This window comes from Sinohyriopsis cumingii, chromosome 2 (assembly GCF_028554795.1).
Source record: "Sinohyriopsis cumingii isolate HCF-2022 chromosome 2, ASM2855479v2, whole genome shotgun sequence".
Lineage (NCBI taxonomy): Eukaryota > Metazoa > Mollusca > Bivalvia > Unionida > Unionidae > Sinohyriopsis > Sinohyriopsis cumingii.
Window position 1 is genome coordinate 125940168 of NC_142962.1, and position 20626 is coordinate 125960793.

General features: G+C 34.4%; 1 protein-coding gene across 9 annotated transcripts in view; it reads right to left on the reverse strand.

Annotated features, from left to right (window-relative positions):
- The window catches only part of LOC149805767 (kinesin light chain-like), a 138375-nt gene that overhangs the window by 106207 nt on the left and 11542 nt on the right, over window positions 1-20626 (reverse strand). For 7 of the 9 annotated variants that reach the window (XM_089950447.1, XM_089950445.1, XM_089950443.1 and 4 more), the window contains exons 1-2: window positions 12138-12190; window positions 10056-10314 (exon numbers count right to left, since the gene is read on the reverse strand). The exons of 1 other annotated variant lie outside the window; for it this stretch is intronic. In XM_089950447.1, the coding sequence (XP_089806573.1) occupies window positions 10056-10222 (167 nt within the window). In that variant the 5' untranslated portion in view covers window positions 10223-10314; window positions 12138-12190. Of the gene's footprint in view, window positions 1-10055; window positions 10315-12137; window positions 12191-20626 lie in introns of those variants that run through there. One more of the 9 variants, XM_089950444.1, reaches the window with a different exon arrangement.

A 20626-nucleotide genomic window follows, 5' to 3' on the forward strand; every position in this document is an offset into this window, starting at 1 on the left:
TATATATATATATATATATATATATATATATATATATATATATATATATATATATATATACATATATATATATATATATATATATATATAACACACACACACACACACACACACATATATATATATATATATATATATATATATATATATATATATATATATATATATATATATATATTGAAGACTCCACATGATTTTAAAAGTGCAATTTATTTTGAACTAAAATTCTTGATTTGATAAAGGTGATTTCCAATCATGTAGACAACATTTTCACTAAAATATCCAAAGTGATGAAATAGTCTAAGCAGGCTTCTTTCTTTACCAACTGTGACTAGTAAAATGAACTTTTGGAAAAAAATAAGAGTGGTAATAAAGAACAGACATTATGGTCATCTATGATTATAGTACTAAGAGAACTATCGAAATCAAAAAGTTATATCTCTTAAGTTTTCTGGATAAACAATGTTTTAGTCATATCGCTACGATGTCAGCAAGTGTGGCAGTTTATAGTGACGTCTGGCACTGGGGCATCATGCTGCAGACATGTAGCATGATGTCCCACCCAGTCACATTATCCTGACACCAGGCCAACCAGTCCTAACACTAACCTCTTAATGCTGAGCACCAAGCGAGGCAGCTGTTAGTGCCATTTTTGTAAGTCTTTGGTATGACTTGGCTGGGGATCGAACACACAACCTCCAATATCCGAGGTGGATGCTCTAACCACTAGGCCACTGGAGTGGTCAGGAGGCCATCTAGTGGGGGATGGAGTAAATGTATCTGTTCATGTCTTTGTTCTGTATGCCTGGTGGCTTTCATCTAAGTCCCACATCTCATTAGACCATGAAGTGCATGCCAAGCTGGTGGGGAAAGTGTCCCAAGGGACCTTTTTTTATTACCATATCTACCTAAGGCATATTTAAAGGCTGAAGAAAATATAAAAAAATTAATCAACTGAAACAAAAAATTTGTATGGAATATTTACCCTAACGCCAGTTAATGAGAGGGATTTTTAAAAAAATAAGCTCGCTTAACTAGGGAGGTACTAAAACCCCTCAAAAAGGAATACAACATACATACATACATACATACCATCAACAGTAAAACATGAAAGTCCTTTATGTCAATTTACTTTCTGTAAAATTTGGTTAAATTCTGTTGAGCAGATTTTGAGATGTCGTCATTTAAAGTTTTTTTTCTATTTTAATAATTGTGGCCATATTTGATAATAGATCAGTATCAATTATATCAACAGAAAAGCCATTTATGTGTGGATGCTCTATGCCAAATTGGTCAAAACAGTTCCACTTCTGTTTTAGTAGGTGGAAATTATGCCAGTGATAGAAGGTCACTAAATCAAATTAGGACAGATTTGGAAAGTTTACTGTATGCTGCTAGGCATTGCAGCCCAAACACGTGTAAAATAATGGTATCAGGACTACCTCCTCATGTGGGCACCAGGGTGAAAGAAATCAATGATCTGATAATTGACCTGTGAAGACTTCAACCAACAGTACATTTCACAATACACATCTTTCTTTCTTCAGAACCAGGATGTCAAACTAAGCCTGTACGACAGAGAAATATTAACATGTATGCCCCCATTTTCAGGCACTATAACGACAGTGAACTATCTCTACTGTGAAGAAACTGGGCATGTGACACCGGTATGCCATCATGGCAAACAGATGGAGCGCTTCAAATGCCATACATATGTACACAAACAAAGACTCTGTCAATCAATGTATTATACATACTAGGAAGCTGGCAAAGAGGAGAATGCCAGTGCTTCATTTATAAAAAAAATCTAAATGTACCTAGTAAAGCTCTTGACTCTAACTATTCAATGGACACTACTGTAAATGTAAACGTTCATGGATTGTCAGGGTCTGTGTGTGACTTTGAAGATCCTAATATATATGAACATTTAAATATAGAAATAGGATGTTAGAATGATAAAAGTAGTATGGAGACAATCTCAGTGTGTACCCCATTGCATGATGACATACATATAATCAATATGAAACTAAATACAAAAGGTTTCAACATAGGTCACTTAAATGTACAAGGTATAGTGGGAAAAACAGACCAGATTAAGTTAATGTCTTCCAAGGAAAATAATATATATGTTTTAGGACTCACTGAAACCAAATTAAATGCTAACCACAATGATAATCTATTTCATTGTCAAGGCTACAATAAACCATTATGCAGGGACAAAGAAACAGCAGGGGGAGGTCTTGTTGTATACATTAGAAAAGATGAAAAATGCAGAAAGGCGACCTGACCTTTTCAATACTCAAACAAGGAACAACTGGATGGAATTTATTGAATCATTAGGCCTAGTCCAGCTGGTAAATGAGCCCACAAGGGTAACAGAAAAATCAAGCACCCTTATTGATCACATTTATACCAACCTACTAGACAATGTGACTTGTATTAACGTAGCAAATGTTGGTCTTAGTGACCACTATCCTACATTTTGACAAGAAAGGTTAAATGCAAGTGAAATGAAGAAATACACACAAAACGATCACTTACAGATCGTTCAAAATTTTTAATGAGGAACAATTTCTCAATCACCTATATAAAGTTGCCTGGAATATGATCCAAAATTTGGATGACATAAATGAAGCTCTGAGGGTGTGGACTGACTTACTTATTGATGTAACAGTAGTCTCTAATCATGCAGCACTGAAAGTACATCGAGTAAAGAATGAAATCGAACCTAATTGGCTTACTATTGAAATCCGTGATGCTATGAAAACACGAGACCAATTCAAGGCTACGGGAAACCATGCACAATATAAAGTACAGAGAAATAAAATAACAAGTATGACTAAAAAAGCTTAAAAAAAACTTATTATCACTCATTGCTTGAAAACAAAATGAGCAACACAAACTCCATTTGTAAAGTCTTCAATGAACTCACTGGTGGAACACATAAAGATCAGACAAATAACATTCACTCACTTCTGATAAATGACACCATAGTCATTGATGACACTGACATTGCAAATGTATTCAATGATTTTTTCACCAACATTACCACAAAATTAAAAGAACCAGTGATAAAAAACAACTTTAATGAAATGAAAAAGCAGCAAAATCTCAAAGCAGGTATGTTTCTCTATTCCACCAGTATCAAAAATCTTTGTTAAAAAATGTCTCTGAACTCAATACTAAGAAAGCTACAGGACTGGATCAGATTGGTCCACAACTCATTAAATCTTCTGCCTATGCTACTTTTGTTAGCATAACATTCATAATCAATTTAAGTTCTGCAACCTCATCTGTCCCTAAAATATGGAAAACTGCAAAATTAACTCCTATTCACAAATCTGGTTTTATGGATGATGCTGATAACTACCAACCAATCTCAATACTACCAAACTTGTCAAAACTGATTGAAAAACATGTCCATGACTCATTCATGTCATATTTAACCAAACACTTGCTGTTACATCTTAATCAATCAGGCTTTAGACACAAACATTCATGTGAGACTGCCTTGATCTCCCTAACTGATAAATGGCTTCAAGCACTTGACCAAGGTAGAATAATAGGATCTGTATTTGCAGATTTCAGGAAAGCTTTTGACATGGTGGATCATGAAATCTTTTTGAAGAAACTGAAAATCTACCAATGTGATGAAAGCACAGTTAGATGGTTTACTTCATACTTAAATGAGAGAACACATGTTTATATAAATAATGTTCTGTCTGAACCTGGAACAATAAGATACGGAGTACCACAAGGTTCAATTCTAGGTCCATTACTATTTATTTTATTTATTAATGACCTACCACTTTTACTAAGGGACTTGATATCATCTACAGACCTCTATGCAGATAACACATCATTGTCAGACATCCAAAACACAAAGCATGAGCTCGAAATTTCTTTACAGAATGCCCTAAACAAACTGGACAACTGGTGCACATGCAATGGCATGTTAAAACTAAATTATTACTTATCTCAACACGGCAAAAAAGGACAAATCTTGATGGTGATGAACTATGTCTGGCATGGAATGATAAAACTGTGTAAATGGTCTGTCATGATAGACTACTTGGTGTTTTGGTATATAATAACCTATCATGGACAGAACATATCAAACATATCAGTAAAAACGTCAATTCAAGTTTATGGCTTCTCAGTAGGATAAGATATTTCTCCCTGAAAGGCACAGAAAACTATTCAATAACAGTTACATACAACCCTATTTAGACAACTGTAATACAGTATGGGGTAATTCAAATGATAAAAACATGGCAAAGCTGGAACATCTTCAAAAAAGAACATCTGGGCTAATATCAATCCAGAAAGAAAGCAAGGAAAATTTAGCTGGTAAGTTAAAAATATTACCTATTAAAGACCGAATCTGTTTGAGAAAAGCCAAATAAATCTACAGGATATCCAATAATAGTGCTCCTGAATATTTACAATCACTATTCCAGTATCGGCTACCTGACAATACACCCCCACCTGCAATCCATGTCTAATAAACAGTATACAATTCCCAAACCAAATAAGGAATTATTTTTAAAAAAGTTTTCAATACTCTGGAACTTTGCTCTGGAATAGTATTCCTGTTGAGATTAGAAATGCCCACTATATTTCCTCCTTCCAAACCCAATATATCCAGCTAAAATAAAATAATTCCTTTGTATGAGGGCCTCAAGGTAGATTAGTTCTTAGCTAATTGTGTTACACTCTTTAAATAAAGTCATTATTATTATTATTATTATTATTATTATTATTATTATTATTTTATTAAAACACAAATGTTGACCATCAACAGGTTAGATTATGAAAAGGATGGCATGATTTAGATATACGTAATTGTTTCAGTCTGATGAAGAACTCCTGTGTCCATTATCTATGTTGAGAAACATTCAACCCTATTCATAAAGATCAATAAAAAAAATGAGAAACATTAATCTATACGTCATAATGATCTGAATTATTAATTTACTGAAGAACAACTGGCAAAAAGCAACCACAAGGGAAATGTCCCTGACATTATTTGCTGGCCTCAAAGTTCTGACTCAGCCAATGCACCAATACATGTTGACAGAAAAGGCCAACAAAACAACAAGTACATTCTGTATACACTCCAAAAGCATCCCATGTAGTTCAAATTACTTGAAAAAATATGTCAGCACATGCTCAAAGAGATGGCAAACATTCACTTATGAAACAAGCATACACCAGACTTGGTGTTTTCAGTTTTCTTTCTGTAAAATATAAAAGAATAAAAAGTACAACTTTAAAACTTCAACTTTATCTTATTTACCTAAAGTCAAATATGTATTCATATAATGAGTTCAGACCAGGAAATAGTAACATCATCTCAGGGGCTAATACTTTTTTTCTCACTAAGCTAACCAATTTGTTTCTATCAAATTATGTAGGGTCCAATCCTATAGCACAATGGTCCCTATATTTCATGAAGTTGCACCAAACAGAGACATCGCATATTGTTCTGTACAGTATTCTTTTAGTGTTGAAAAAATCCAGATCCACTAGTTTCATTTCTAATTTCTGGCTCTATCTAAATGGGTCCAAAAATGAAATGTGCCAGTCCAAAGAATGTACACTCTTTGCCCATATACATTTTGTTTTCTCTGATCTCTTGGATGCACATGTTAATTCTGACATAAAATTCCAATAATCTGTATTGTGAGAGAAATATTATTCCTGTGATGATAATGAAGAAAATAAAAAAATCTAGCCTGAAATTCTTTAATAACAGCCACAAGTGTGGATGCAAGCAATACAGGATACTCCAAGTATAAAGGCTGTATCAGTCATACAACATAATGAGCTAAGGTAGACGATGACAGACGATGACATCAGATAAAGATGTTAACATTAAACTGATTTTATACCTGAACAAACATCTAGGAAAACTTTTAAATAATTATGAAAAAGAGTGGAAAAGAAGACAATGGATTTAAGAATCATAAAACTGCAAATACTATAAAAGGTAGAAAATTAAAATTTGATATTTATTATTCATTTTGTTGTTGAATTTCTAAAACAATTTTTCATATCATTTTTGCTGGTTGTTTTACTGCTTCATGATTCTATCTTAACTATTTCTGGTTAAACAGACCAGTAAGCTGATGTGATTTTTGACGTCTCATTATTCAGTAGCTTTTGTGACACAAGCACTAAGCTATACTTTTATAAATGAGTGTGTGTGTGTTTGTGTGTCTTGGATTTTTAATGTAGCTTTAAAAAAATTTCAGTCATATCGCTACGATGTCTGCTGTGTGGCAGTTTATATAATGATGTCTAGCACTGGGGCATCATGCCGCAGACATGTAGCATGCTGTCCTACCCAGTCGCATTATCCTGACACCAGGCCAACCAGTCCTAACACTAACCTCTTAATGCTGAGCACCAAGTGAGGCATCTGTTAGTGCCATTTTTGTAAGTCTTTGGTATGACTCGGCTGGGGATCGAACACACAACCTCCTGCATCCAAGTTGGATGCTCTAACCACTAGGCCATCGGAGCGGTCCTTTTATAAATGAATTCAAACAGACATCAAGTTCATTTACATGATCTTTATATACTGGTGTTTAAGCTGCAGCTTGCCCATGTACAATTTGACTTGACAGGGTAATCAGAACCTAACAAATGTTATTATCAAGGCTCAACTTGTAAAACACAAAGCCTTGAAATTGTGCAAGACAAAAATCAGTACAATATTGTATGTCAATATGTGTGTGTGTGTGTGTTATCCCAACACCAGGCTGAACAGTCCTAACACTAACCTTTTAATGCTAAGCATGAAGTGAGGCAACTGCTCATACCATTTTTGTAATTCTTTGGTATGACAGTCGGGGTTCAACAGTATGACCCCTGCTTCCGAGGCAATCGATCTGACCACTTAGGCCATCGAAGCGTTAATATCAAAGTGCAAATGTATACTATCAAATTAAAACATATTTATCATCTTAAATGATCTTGTCCTTTATATTATTTATGTCATCCACATACAAAAGTTTCCAGTTTAAAAGGGGTTCAATTAATTTTAATCATGTTAGTGTTTGAATACCACAACAAATTAACAAGTACAGCTTACTCCCATGACTATTTCCATATCCCTAACCAAAACTGGTTAAAGTGGGTCATTTAATAAAAGCTGTTATATAGTGGACAAATGAAATATCTTCATGTAATAAAAAGTCAATGGAGGGTGGATTTCTAATTTGCTTTTCTGCTATCTTGTACCACATGAAACTGGCATGGAATACAGACAAACAATGTACAAAGTACATGTACCCTTACCACAAGTATTGTATACACTCTCATACAAACATCACAGTCCCAGATCTTCAGTCCCATAATGTGCACAAAGATCAGAGTCTATGCAGTTAGTTACTATTAATTAGGAGAAAACACAACAAAGACCCTGATCTAATGGCAGATTATGCAGATCAAGGGCTGACAATTCACCAAGTCCAAGGTCTGGAGAACACGTTTGTAACATTTTGTCTCCAATGATTTTAATACCAGAAAGGCAGGAAAACTTACTCAGCCTCAACTGAATCATAACAGGAATAACGAACCATGTACATTAAGCTATAGGCTGAAACAAGAAATTAGTTGATTGAACAAGAAAATAATATACTACTGTAACCAGTGCCGGATTTAGGACAAATGAGGCCCTGTGCTAGTTAAGTTATGAGGCCCCTTACTTGGACCCTAAAAGAGGTAGGCCCGGTAGGCCTACACAGGTAGGCAGGCATACATACTCTGGGCCCTGAAAGAGGTAGGCCCGGTAGGCCTACACAGGTAGTCAGGCATACATACTCAGGAAGTTGAGAACGTTCTGACTTTTGAAAAACATTTGAAAAATTCATCATAAAATAATTTTTTGCCAGGAAGATGGGGGCCCCTGGCCAACGGGACCCTGTGCTTAAGCACACCTAAGCACAATGGTAAATCCGGTACTGACTGTAACCAAATACTACACAAAATAACTTGTACTGCAGTACTATAAAAAATGTCATCATGATATAAGCATATATTCCAAATCAGATAAACATTTGATCAGAAATCTGGCCTAACAAGGTCAGCCAATCAAATGCAAATATACTTCATTAAAAAGCAAAGATCTTCCTCATTACTGAACCTCTCCACATTAGTATGTGTGGATATTGGTCATTATCAAATGACATAAAAATATATTCCAAGACTGATCAAATGTTTGTAGTAGCATTGTATGGATGGCACACTGGCACAAGGTAAAGTTCAAAAAATGTATAGCAATTTTTTTAAAAGACAAACCTTCTCAAATACATGAAAACATTAAGTACAAGATAAAATATAAAACAAAGATGTTTAAAAAATTCTGTAAAATGCATGTAAATGAAAGATAATTGTCCCAAATATAAAATTCTTTAACATATGTTGTTAATATGCATCAAATTCTTTCCAGAGTTTTAAAATGTTAAACTGACATTCCAAACTTTCTTGAAATCAGATGAGAATATGGTCTCCGGAGTAGTAACAATTACTGGCCGATACATGATGGACAACATGCAACACAATGGAAACAATGCCATACCACAAGCTCATCTAGCCAAATGACCATGTCAGCTAAATAGTTAGGAAGCAAAGTGATTTGTCGATATGTATGTCTTCAGCTCACATCTATAACATTTACCAAAGTTAATGATGATCTGTCAAAAACAGTATGATTCGTTCTAATGATGTGACTGCGAGCCTGAGGACTACTATACTAATTCTCCATTACAAAAAGAAAAATGGTCTAATCTTGAGTGAAACCTTAAAAGTGTTTGGTACATCCAGAAGATTTCTGACTGAGCCTTTAGATATCATAATACAAGATTTAAAGCAAAAATAAATACTATAAAGTGTAAAAGATCCTGATACTGTCTTATAACATATATTATTATCCAATATCATAACAAAAAGTGTTTTACTTGGAACTGAAACAAAACAGCAGAACTGACAGATTAGGTAGCGCAATGAATACTTCTTAAATAAAATTATTATCAAAAATAGTCAACAGAACATCAGAATAAACATCCAACTTTTAAAGCCACTTGCTTTTAATGAGAATGGCAAGACATCTAATTTTCTGTAACAACTGCTTGCCTGAAGCACATGCACAGCCCTTCTCACTTGTTTACTAACCAGTGTTTGCTCAAATTTAAATCTTTTAAGATATTTTTTACCTGCACTATAAGTTTGTTCTAGAGTTCTAATGTGATTAACTCCATTTGCTTTAAATTTAATTTCAATGAAATGCTTCTTTAGTCTGTAACAATGAACTCTGAAATAGCAGGCATCAAAAAGCCAAAAGAAAATCATGAAAATTTAATGGCCAAACAAGTCCAATAACCATGGGCCACAAAGCAATATTAATGCTAAAAATATTAGACCAATGAAGTGATACTGTGTCCAGCACCTCAAAATGTACATACTGGTATGTTAGGTACAATGCAGTTTATCATAATTGTGATTTACCACATCTCTCTTTGCTGTATCAGCCTGAAGTGACAAATGTGAAAAGAGTTATCAGAAACACCCTTGAGCAGTGAGAAAAGGCTGACAGGTCTATCGCAGTCCAACCTCTGTGTTCCAAGAATAAAATCAGAAGTTCTATTACTAACATTTAAAACGGGACAAAATAAATATACCCCAAATGGTTAAATAGATATATGCAGTAAAGTATATAAGTGTTTGTAACCTAGGTGTGAGTCATCCAGGTAAATGGGTCCATTAGGAGCAGCACTGCTCATATTCAATATGGCTATCAAGATAAACTCTTAATTCTATCCATCAACATATCATTTCATTTACATCTAATATTTTCATAGCTACAAGCAAGATACAAACAAATAATATACTTACTTTTCACTGATTATTGCATTATTTGATTTATTCTACTGACCATGAAGAGTAACCTTGTCAGTGTGCGATCCAATCAATACTGATACTGGATGTGAATTAAATACCAATTTTCAAAAGAATCTTCTCTGGCTGTACAGGGATTTGCCAGTACTTACATTCTGAATGCCTTAACAGTCTCCATGTCCATAATGTGGGGGAGTGTGACCTCTAAGATAGATCCTAGCTGCCCCTTGTCCAGAATATAACCACCATGACAGAAGCAATTCACAAGTAGACAGGCCATATCAACTGTTGTTTCACTGAGGTAGTTTATATTCAACATACACACTTGGTCAATCTTTAAAATCTGCCCCTATACCAGTATTTGTTGTTTTCTCCTACCTTATTCAATGATGTAATGGTGTGCACAAGATTCTGAAAAACATTATTCTAATGAGCAGGAATATAATTAAAAACAGGTTCTAAAGCCTAGAGAAACTTTATGCTATCATCCCTTCTGGCAATAATGAGTCAGCCCTTGAATGGAAAGGCTGGCTGCTGTAACCCTCCCATACAACATAGATGGGTTATTGATTTTTCTATAGCAAATATTGATCTCCTGTTGCTGTGGTGGTGAACCTGTCCATTGTATCTGGTATCAGATGATGTCACTTTTCTTCATAATTTATGCTCATTTCTCTAACCTCTTTTTTTTTACGTTTATTATTATTTATTATATTTAAACAAATTCTGATTTAGAAAATTTTCTACAAAAAGGTTGCTTGTTTGCACCCTTTTTTTCCCAGGTCTTTTTGGACAAGAATCTACCACAGAACACAAGATATGAATGTTGTATGCGTCACGGTTTGAATTCTACAGGATGCCATAGTTTAACATAAGAAATGCTTTCTGAGCTAATAAATATGTACAGGCACTGCAGCAAAAAAAATCCAGTTTTGTAATAATTTATACAGTGAATGTACTCTGGTCAATGAATTCATCAGCTGTATTGATCTGAATTGGATTGTACTGCACAATCTACAGGTTGCTGAGAGTACGGTGAAATGGAAACATGTTCCATTATTGATTCCAGATTCAATGTAGGAATTTGCATCATCAAACCAGCCTCATAGAAAGCTGCATGCCTTGAAAAGAAATCAAAACTGCTAGAACTGTTGTGCAAATGTTTTCAAAAGTTGTACATTATAATCTATCAGGATGTGCATGATAATTAACCTTTCTGTTTGTGCAAAATACTCTGGATCAGCATAATATTAAAAATAAAAATAAATGTCCAGTCAAATCAAGTGCCACATTGATTTACCTATGTACACATGTATAGGTTAACCTGTCAGTTGGAAATGATCATTAACAATAAGATTCAAAATGACTGAAGAAACAAGAGTATTGTGAATGTCATATTATACCCCATCTTTCAATAGCCCTTGTTGAAAGTATTAGATGGGAATCATTGGTCTCAATGGCCTTGACCTTTTTATTACGGTCTGCAGACCTGAACAAAACTTAATGAACTTTCCTCCACTTGATAGTTCTGAAAAACCATCTTTGCAATTCCATATGATAAAATGTTTCTACTGAAATCCATGCCCAAGCATACCTATAAAATAAAAAGTAACACCTTGAAATTAATTTTTCATAGCACATTTATCTTCATTTTCTCTTTTATATGTAGCCAGAAATAATTGTACCAGTTTGGTCAAATGGTAAAATATCTTTAAAAAAATCATAAAAATATCTCAAAATCTCTAACTCAATGGTGAAACACAATTATTATGTCACCTCATGTTATCAGTTTTAAATCACGCTCCTTAAGATCATCATGTACTTGCATCTACCATATCATTCCACAGTCCATACAGTTAATGCAGTGACACAAGTGACAGATTTCATACTTGTTGGCAACTAGGGACAACATCTACATGCACACAAGAGCACAACATTCATGACCATGAGATAAATCAAGATTGCAGGCAAACATAAACATGAGAAAACGTCTGTGAAAGTGGCAGTAAAGGCAAGAAATGCATACATGGTGTCGAAGATTTATTCAGTAAAACCTTCATTATTCCAACACTAATCATCTCAAGTTATATCCAAATCCTGATCTTGTTTCCCATCCTATAAATTTATCTCATTATTTAAGCTATCAACTAATTTTGAGGTTCCTAATTACATCAGGTAATCAAGGTCATGCTGTTAAAGTACTTAATATGTAAAAGCAGCTGTTAGTAAGTTACCTGTTTTCTTCTGTCTGTGGGGTGTCCATGCTATTGTTATCCCCGCCGCTCACCTGAAACAGCAAGGGCAGCCATTCTAATCAAAGTACATACAAAACTACAATAGGGATAACATATTTTATTTAGGTCTGCAGCAAAATGGGGATCACATGCAAATTCATATCTGCAAGACAGTGGCGATCACATGCATATATGGTATTCAGATCTTAAAGTACTGTGGGGATCGTGCAAATATTGTATTCAGAACTAAGGCACAATGGGGATCACATGTAATTGTGGTACTCAGAACCACAATATAAGGGGAACACATAAAAATAATGTATTTTGATTTGCCATCACACAAAGTTCTACAAATTAATTCTCAAACTAAATATAAAAAAGCACCATAAATTGGACTTCTTGGATTAAAATTTCATAAATTGTCAGACCACAGACCATTAAGTTTCTCTGCACTTCATGGACAACATATATGTGAGGTTTGGCATGATTATGTTTCGAGGAATTCAAATGTTTCATGCATAAATCCATTCATCATTGTCAGATCACAATGACTGAATCAAGACAACAGATTCAATCATTTTTTCCATTATTGTCAATGGTAAGCTTGTAAAACTCGTTCATTTCAAGTTATCGCACAGAAACCTTTCTGCTATGGGTAATGCTTACAACTGTTATCCTAATGAGAATAAAGAGCAACTTTAAGGGACTGCCACTCTACCCGCCTAAAAAAAAAATCCAAATTCAAGATAAGAAAACTTCTTTTTAACAGCCATGTTCTGAAACCATCTGCAATATCTTTCAGTAATATTTTCATATTAGCTGCTGTTGTGGTTACACTGGATACACTGTCTGAACCATTTTCATTTAGGACAAACAAAATGCTTTTAATGAAAATTTTATGCCAATATGAGCATCCATTCCTCCAGAGCAACAATAACAAGGTTTTATGGATGTTGATTGTGACAGCCGTATCTGATACAAGACCGTCAGCATTTGTATTTAGAACCAACTAGATACATGTGCAAGCCTTTTGGTGGAAACACATGCATGCCCATCAGTTCAAGAGGAGTAGAAATAACTATTTTCAAGATGGCTAAGACGCCATATTGGATGTCAAATTGACATAATTTTCATTCAGGACCATCTAGATACCATTACATTTCTGGTGAAAACCATTTATCATTATCAATATTGTACCAACTAAAATATCCTTATTAGCTAACCTAAGAAAACCCATGATTATATGACTTTCCATCATGAAGGAGTAGCTAAAACAGCATTTTTAAGATGGCTGCCATGGTGGCCATACTTGTGATGTCCCATCAGCACCATTTCCCTATTCCTACCAACCAGACATCACGAGAAGTCTTATGGTGAAAATCCAAAGTAAATATAACTTTCCATTTAAGAAGGGTAGCAATAACAAGCTTTTTCAGATGCCCACAATGGTGACTATATTATATTCCAGATTGGCACAATTTTCATTGAAGGCCAATTAGACATCATAAGAAGTGTTCAAGTGAAATTCCCATGTTGATATGACTGCTGTTGCATTCATATTAACTGTCAGATTGACAATCTATTAATTTATGACCAACTAGACATCACAAGTTATTTTGTGCAAACTCCATGCTGATTTGACCCTCCATTCCAGAGAAGCAATAACAAGCTTCATAAGAAAGCCAAAGGGGCAGCCATATTGGATGTCTGAGTGGCTTCGTTTTCATTTAGGATTAACCAGACACCATAAGCCCTCGGGTGAAATTTATGTCAATAAATGAATTTCCATTCATAAGAAGCAATAAAAAGATGACAATTATGGCTGCCATATTGGACATCAGACCAGCACCATTTTCATGCAGGACGAAACAGACATCGTAAGAAGTCTTTTAGTGAAAGCGTCATGCTGATATCATCCTAAATGGCTGATATGGCAGCCATACTGGCTATCTCAACACTACTATTTTAAGTGATGACCCACAAGACCATGGAAGAATGTGTAAGTGTATTGTTTCACGATCATCTTCCAAGTATTTTAGGAGGAGAGGCTATAACAAACCAGACAGGAAATGAACAACAAGCTCTTCCATAAGAGTTTTGGTCAAGGTTTGAACTAAACTTGTATGGCCAGGCAAATGAATGCTTAGCATCATCCACTTAGGGAAAGAAAGACAATTTCAACCATGAGGCATTAACTATATTGTAGTAAAGTAAAATGCTGCTCATGCCTCAAGGACATTGTACATGCAAATGAAGAATGCAATAAATAACTCAAGGTAACATTTACAAAACTGTATACAATGTACAAATCAAGCTAACATGCACAGTTTACATGCCTCAATTGCACATACTATTTTTTCATATGGACATTTGATTTTCTCAAAATGAATGGGTTTTATTTGTTCTCTCAGAAAGAATTCAGTTGAGCTTGTTTAAATATAAAATCGATCAGAAGAAAATGTTCCTGGGACCATGCTTGTAGGGGTGGAGGAGGATTCTGGCAAAATGTCACCTCATTGCCTGTCATTTCACCAAAATACACAGAGAAATTGAAGCTGACTTTCAACTTATCTCACGCTGACCACTGTATCACCCCCACCCGATTCAAACCAATGGATGCTTTTGCATTATCAACTCATCTTTTCTGTGTAATGAGCACTGTAAAACAGTTCTAAAATGGTATTTTGTGCTTTTTAATCAAATTTTGAGTCAAATGAATGATTATTTATGTCTGCATGGTATGTTTAAATCTGAGATTCCCACAGAAAATTCACAATGACATGAAACTTATGGAAACTCAATGCAGCCCAATCATGAGCAAATCTTTAATCTGCATAACTTTAAAGGCTTACTAACAGTAAAAATATACAAATTGATTTCACATTTCATCATGTAAAACAGGAATATGCTACTTTCTCCAAGGTGCAGGACAGATAAACATTTATTTAAACTATATCATAGGATATAAAAAGGCAGATAAAACCAGTCATAGTCCAGATCTAGCCTGCAGGCTGCAGTTAACTCATACCTTAGCAAAAGCAGAATATGAACCTCGATATCTGTCACCTTATTTTGCTTAACCTATTTTTGTGAGTCTTTTCCAAAAAAAAAGGCATACAAGAACTTACTGAATCAAAACAAGAATGCTATTACTCCCATAAAGTTTAATAATAATAATAATAATAATAGCAATAATAGCTGTATTTGTAAGGCATGGCAATATTAGTTTTGTGAAGTAATTTACCTTGTGGATGTCTCTTATTTGAATAAACTTCCCATTTTCAATTAGGATGGCAACCTACCAAGTAGTTTAGAAGTATATGTAATAAGACAAACTTGTACACCAGATGCCAGACAACAGACCAGACCATAAGATCTTCTGGTATATTCGCAATGAAGCTAAAAATCAAACAATTGAATGTTCTACCTCTTAAGTGATCTCCCTACCTCAGAAAACCAGTGGACCCTGGTAAATGAGTCAAGGACCCATTTTCCTATATACAGTAATGCAAAATTAAGAAAAACAAAGGGTCATATCAAACAATTAGGTACAACCACCCAAGTATCATTTATATTCCTCTTTGAGCAAAACAAATGCTACATTTCAAAGGTCATATTAACGGGATCCATTCAAAAATGAAGTCAATTTAACAATGTTTTCAATTTCATGCAAATTGTTGCTGGCCAAGTCAAGGGAGATCCCTAAATGTGTTTAACTGAACAGTAAATCTCTCTTATATTTAGAAAATATCCCCATTTTACCCCAAATAATGTGAAAATCCTCTCCATCCCCCATTTTCATGTTCATTTTTAATATATACCCTGCAAAAGATTACTAAATGTTACCCATTGTAACCAACAGTAACCAAAGATAGCCAAATACCAATTACCAATGGTGGCAGAAGATATCCTTTGGCAACTAATGGTAACCAAAGATGAATACGAATACTCCAAATGCATAAACTACACTCAATGACATGGCTGCCATCAGTTACAGCAGCTGTAAAATCATTCGTACTTCATATGCATTATGTCAATGAATGGACATTATAGGTCTTTGAAATTCTCAATTTTAATTAAGTTAAACTTCACAAAAAACATTAAAATGTAGACAATCTGTTGGAGAAATTGATATCTGCAACTAGTGAACACATAAGGTAACATACAATCTTAATCAGTCCAGGACAGTTTATCTGAAGATTCTTCTAAGGCTGTGCAACGAATGGCACCTTGTATAGGCAAGGAAGGATAAAGTCTGTACGAGACCAAATTTTACTGATGCAATCAGTCAATCTCATCAAAATGGTTTAACCATTACCATAAAATATTTCAGAAAAAGAATCAAGTGAGCAACTTTCTGACCTTCACAGGAGTTGTGTTGATAATTTACAACACAAATTAACACTGTGGCAATAGCATAATCGCATTCCAATGTTGTCACTGTCAACTATCAAATTAATTTACACACAATAATAATTGTAGTTACGAGTTCACTTTTTAACATAAATAGTTACAAGCGTTTACATGTACCATATAAACAGTTTCGTTTTAGTGTTTTGTAGCATGTCTTCAAATGACTTACACTCATATAAAAAGACAGCATCAAAATGAAAAACAAGCCAGTCATTGCTAAAAAAACAGACGATTTTAAATGTTTTGAAGAAGAAGAAATAAAAGCAAAAATGTTATACAAATGAAATAACTCATTACAGATCATTCAACACAAACAGAAAGAGGTGTACTTCTATTTGCATTGTTTTGAACACCTGCAATTTGCAACACAAAACAGGAAGCAGAATAAGCTTCACTATTGAATGGCATCCAACAGCAATAAGCTGACTCTCCTTTTAGTGCTTCTGTGCACTGGTGTTGAATCACAGTGGCTCATAGTATGTACTGCTTATTATTTAACTATTAATATTATAGGTACTATATAATAATAACAATAACAGTAATAATAATAATAACAACAACAATAATAATAATACAGTAAAAACTGTTATAAGCGACCTCTGCTATGAGCAACCACTTGTCATTTCCGACCACAATCATAATGAATGGATCAATTTTATTATATAAATGCTCTGAAGTGAGCGGCCACCTGCTGAACATGAACAGTTATAATGCTGGTTTGGCAAAATAAGCATGTTGACACAGTTATGAACGACCACACTGAAAAAAATGGATAAACTCCACTGACCTTTATTTAATAAAATGACCTCTTATACAGATAACAAAAATAGGCTGGCTATCGTTATCTGAAAAATATTAGGTATGCTTACAGTGTTTTGTATTTTATTGTAAAGCAGACTAAAGCACCTGTAAAATGCACTTAGCCTGGTTCTCGGCTGTATTGATGCTACAAGTAGGACCCAGTATCCAGCTCTGTGAACAACAGTATCATGAGAACAGAGACAGACACCACCGACCTTTACGTAATCATTTGTAGCAACAACTGCTTAAATAGTAAAGATTGTTCTGATAAAAAAAACAAGCATGAAAAGAACACAAAAAAAAAGATTCTGGCTACCGGTTTATATATAGAGACAGATGGTACAGTCCGTAAACCAGGCTAATAAACATGTCGCAAATTGTTACTGTAGTGCCGAAATTAAGGTAGCGGTCATGTATCATAATTGCTTGTCTTTTGAGTTAATCTGTATTGCCAGGGAGTAAATAAGGTCTTTGTCTATTAAACCAGCGAGTCAGATTCATTTGCGGGATTCAATTGATAGTGCTAAAGTCTTGTGATATTTGTTTTTTTCTGATGCTACAGTTGTTACATCCCAGGTACCAAGCCATCATCTATTCAAGTTGGTGCCACCTGGTTACACACTGTGTTTACAGAGTTAATCCCTGTCTGTCTTCTTTGAATTAAGCTACTTACTACTATCTCTGAGTAAATGATTCTATTTTGGGATGAGATAACTGTTTCTTTTTATTTCAATAATTGTTAGATGTGCAATGCACATGTATAGATTTTTCATATTTTCCTAAAGCCTAGTCAAAACCGTCTTTACAGTTGACTTTTCAAGTGAGCACTAATGATGTTAACACCTAGTACCTTAATAACAATGGAAGAACCTCCAACAAAAATGAGACAAAAGTTTTACACTGGAAAAAATAATTATAGTAACTGAAAGAAGTAAATAAGAGCAGACCAGAAACTGGTCTTTTTGTACAAATATATTATGAGAGACCACCGGTCTTGAGAGACCATTTTTTGCTGGAAGAAGGGGCAGCCTATCATAACAGGTTTTACTGTAATACCGTAATTACATTTTTACTTTGCTTTGAAATTGTAAATACCTAACTCATTAAAATGTAATCTTAGTATGACAACACAATGAACAAAAACAATATGGCTTCATGTTAATATCGTAAAAGCCGAGTTGAAGTATGCCCTGATGTAAGTGACCTTACATAATGTCAACTTTCATGCTAGGAGGGAGAGAAAAAAATCCAGATTTTTGGGGTCGCTCCACGCCTACCTCCCGATTTCATAATATCTTCTGATTTTTGCAGAGAACTCCCGATTATTACATTATGGCTATGATTTTCATTTCTTCTAAACAATAAAAGTCCTACATGTTCTATTGTATCACCTGTGAATTATTGTTATGATAAAATAATTACTTTACTATAAAGAATTCGCTTCTTCACTTTAGAATGTTTAAACATTAGTCACGTAAATTAATGATTTTTTTTACCTCTACAATAATAAAAAATAAACCAGAACAAAAAAGTAAACCATAACAATAAAATCGTCCACAATTAATTTTCAATCCCAAGAATGATCACTATGAATGCTATAACTCCATCTGCTATAGCGCCATTCCCACGAAAGAAACTTACACGAGTGAACACCTGGCATTTTCATATTGTATATACCAATGATAATTACCATTGTTAAATTAGAAGAAGGAATGAAAATAGATACAACGCCGCAAATGTGTCCTTAAAAAACTAATTCATAATACATGTTTTATAATAAACAATACTAAATGCTTTACAAGTTAACAATAATGGAATAAGGTCGGATATACAAAGAGGGGAAAATAGTTGCCACATGCATGTTACCATGAGGCTGGTTATTTTGGTACCTTTAGTTCAACAAAATTAGGAATCCTTTATTTGCCAATCAAATTGCTGGTGCTTGCATAACACACAATAGTGTAGAACGTGGTTTCTTTGAATTATGACAGAGGGCCAATCGTTTTCACAAAATAGTTGCATTGATAAGGATTAACTTTTAATTAGTCATGCTGGCTTTCTTGCTTGTTTATTTAAGACTAATCTTTAGCTATTGTGCAGTTTGACCTGAGCATGAAAATAGGGCATGTCACAGAGAGAAAAGGCGAGTCTTTTTGCAAATTTCACGTATACTGGACCTGGAAGATCGATCAAAATTTAGTGAAAACAAGGCTTTAAAAATGCCACCAAAAAACCTCCAAATTTTAGATCCCAATCTCTATTTTTTTAATTCAGTCTCCCTACTTGGCTTTTGAAAAGTTCATAGGTATGCCTTTACCCCCGTTTTACAAAACTACAGTAATCGTGCTAATATTAACCCTTTACCTCATAAAGCATAGTTACAAAGTGCAGCATGCTATAAATAGGACACCTGTTACCTCTTCGACTCCATACGCATAGGCCTGCCTGTTAACTGTTAAGCAATGTAGTGTATGATACGTTTATCAGCAATTTTAACCATTTTACAGTTTTGGTACACATCTATTATGTGTGGAAAAATTTAAGAGTGAAGTCCGATTGTAATAGCTGTGTAATTATTTTTCATGTAAGAATTTTTTATGTGCTTTAAAATCTTGAGAGACCTTGTTCACCGCCATGTCAGTGAGGCCTCGTGACCAATCGTAGATGCCATTTCTCATACTCGAAATTTACAAGTTTTTTGTCTGCATCTACATCACTAATTTATCTGAATTTGAAAATTTATAAAAACTAATTGCTGCCTATATCAATATCAGAGCCTTTGTCTAAATTACTGAATCTTTCATAGTTGTGAGTCTAATTGTGAAAACTTTGTTAGTACTGAATGAAATCCGCGACCTCCATTTTGGAGAGTGGAGATTATGACCCAGTTACTTTAAATAGCAGATATCAACCAGAGCTTAAACATTGAACACGCGATCTGACGTAATTGTCTCTGGCAGAAACGAATGTAGTATCTAACTGGGGGTTTTCCCCAAGGGTGGTGCTATGAAAACCGGCTTAAAATGGCTGATGTTTACAGCAGGCGTCAAAAGGCGCTTCTATGCGAATGGAGTAGAGGCGTCAAAAGGAACTTCCATGCGAATGGAGTAGAGGCGTCCAAAGACGCTTGCATGAGGTAAAGGGTTAAGGAATAAAAGGCAATTACACATCAATGTACTTGTATAGTTACCAGTCAAAATTATCTCTTATCACAAGCTAGTTTCATGGTTTTAATGATTAACTGGCCTGTACTTCTGTTGCAAAAAGAAAGAAAT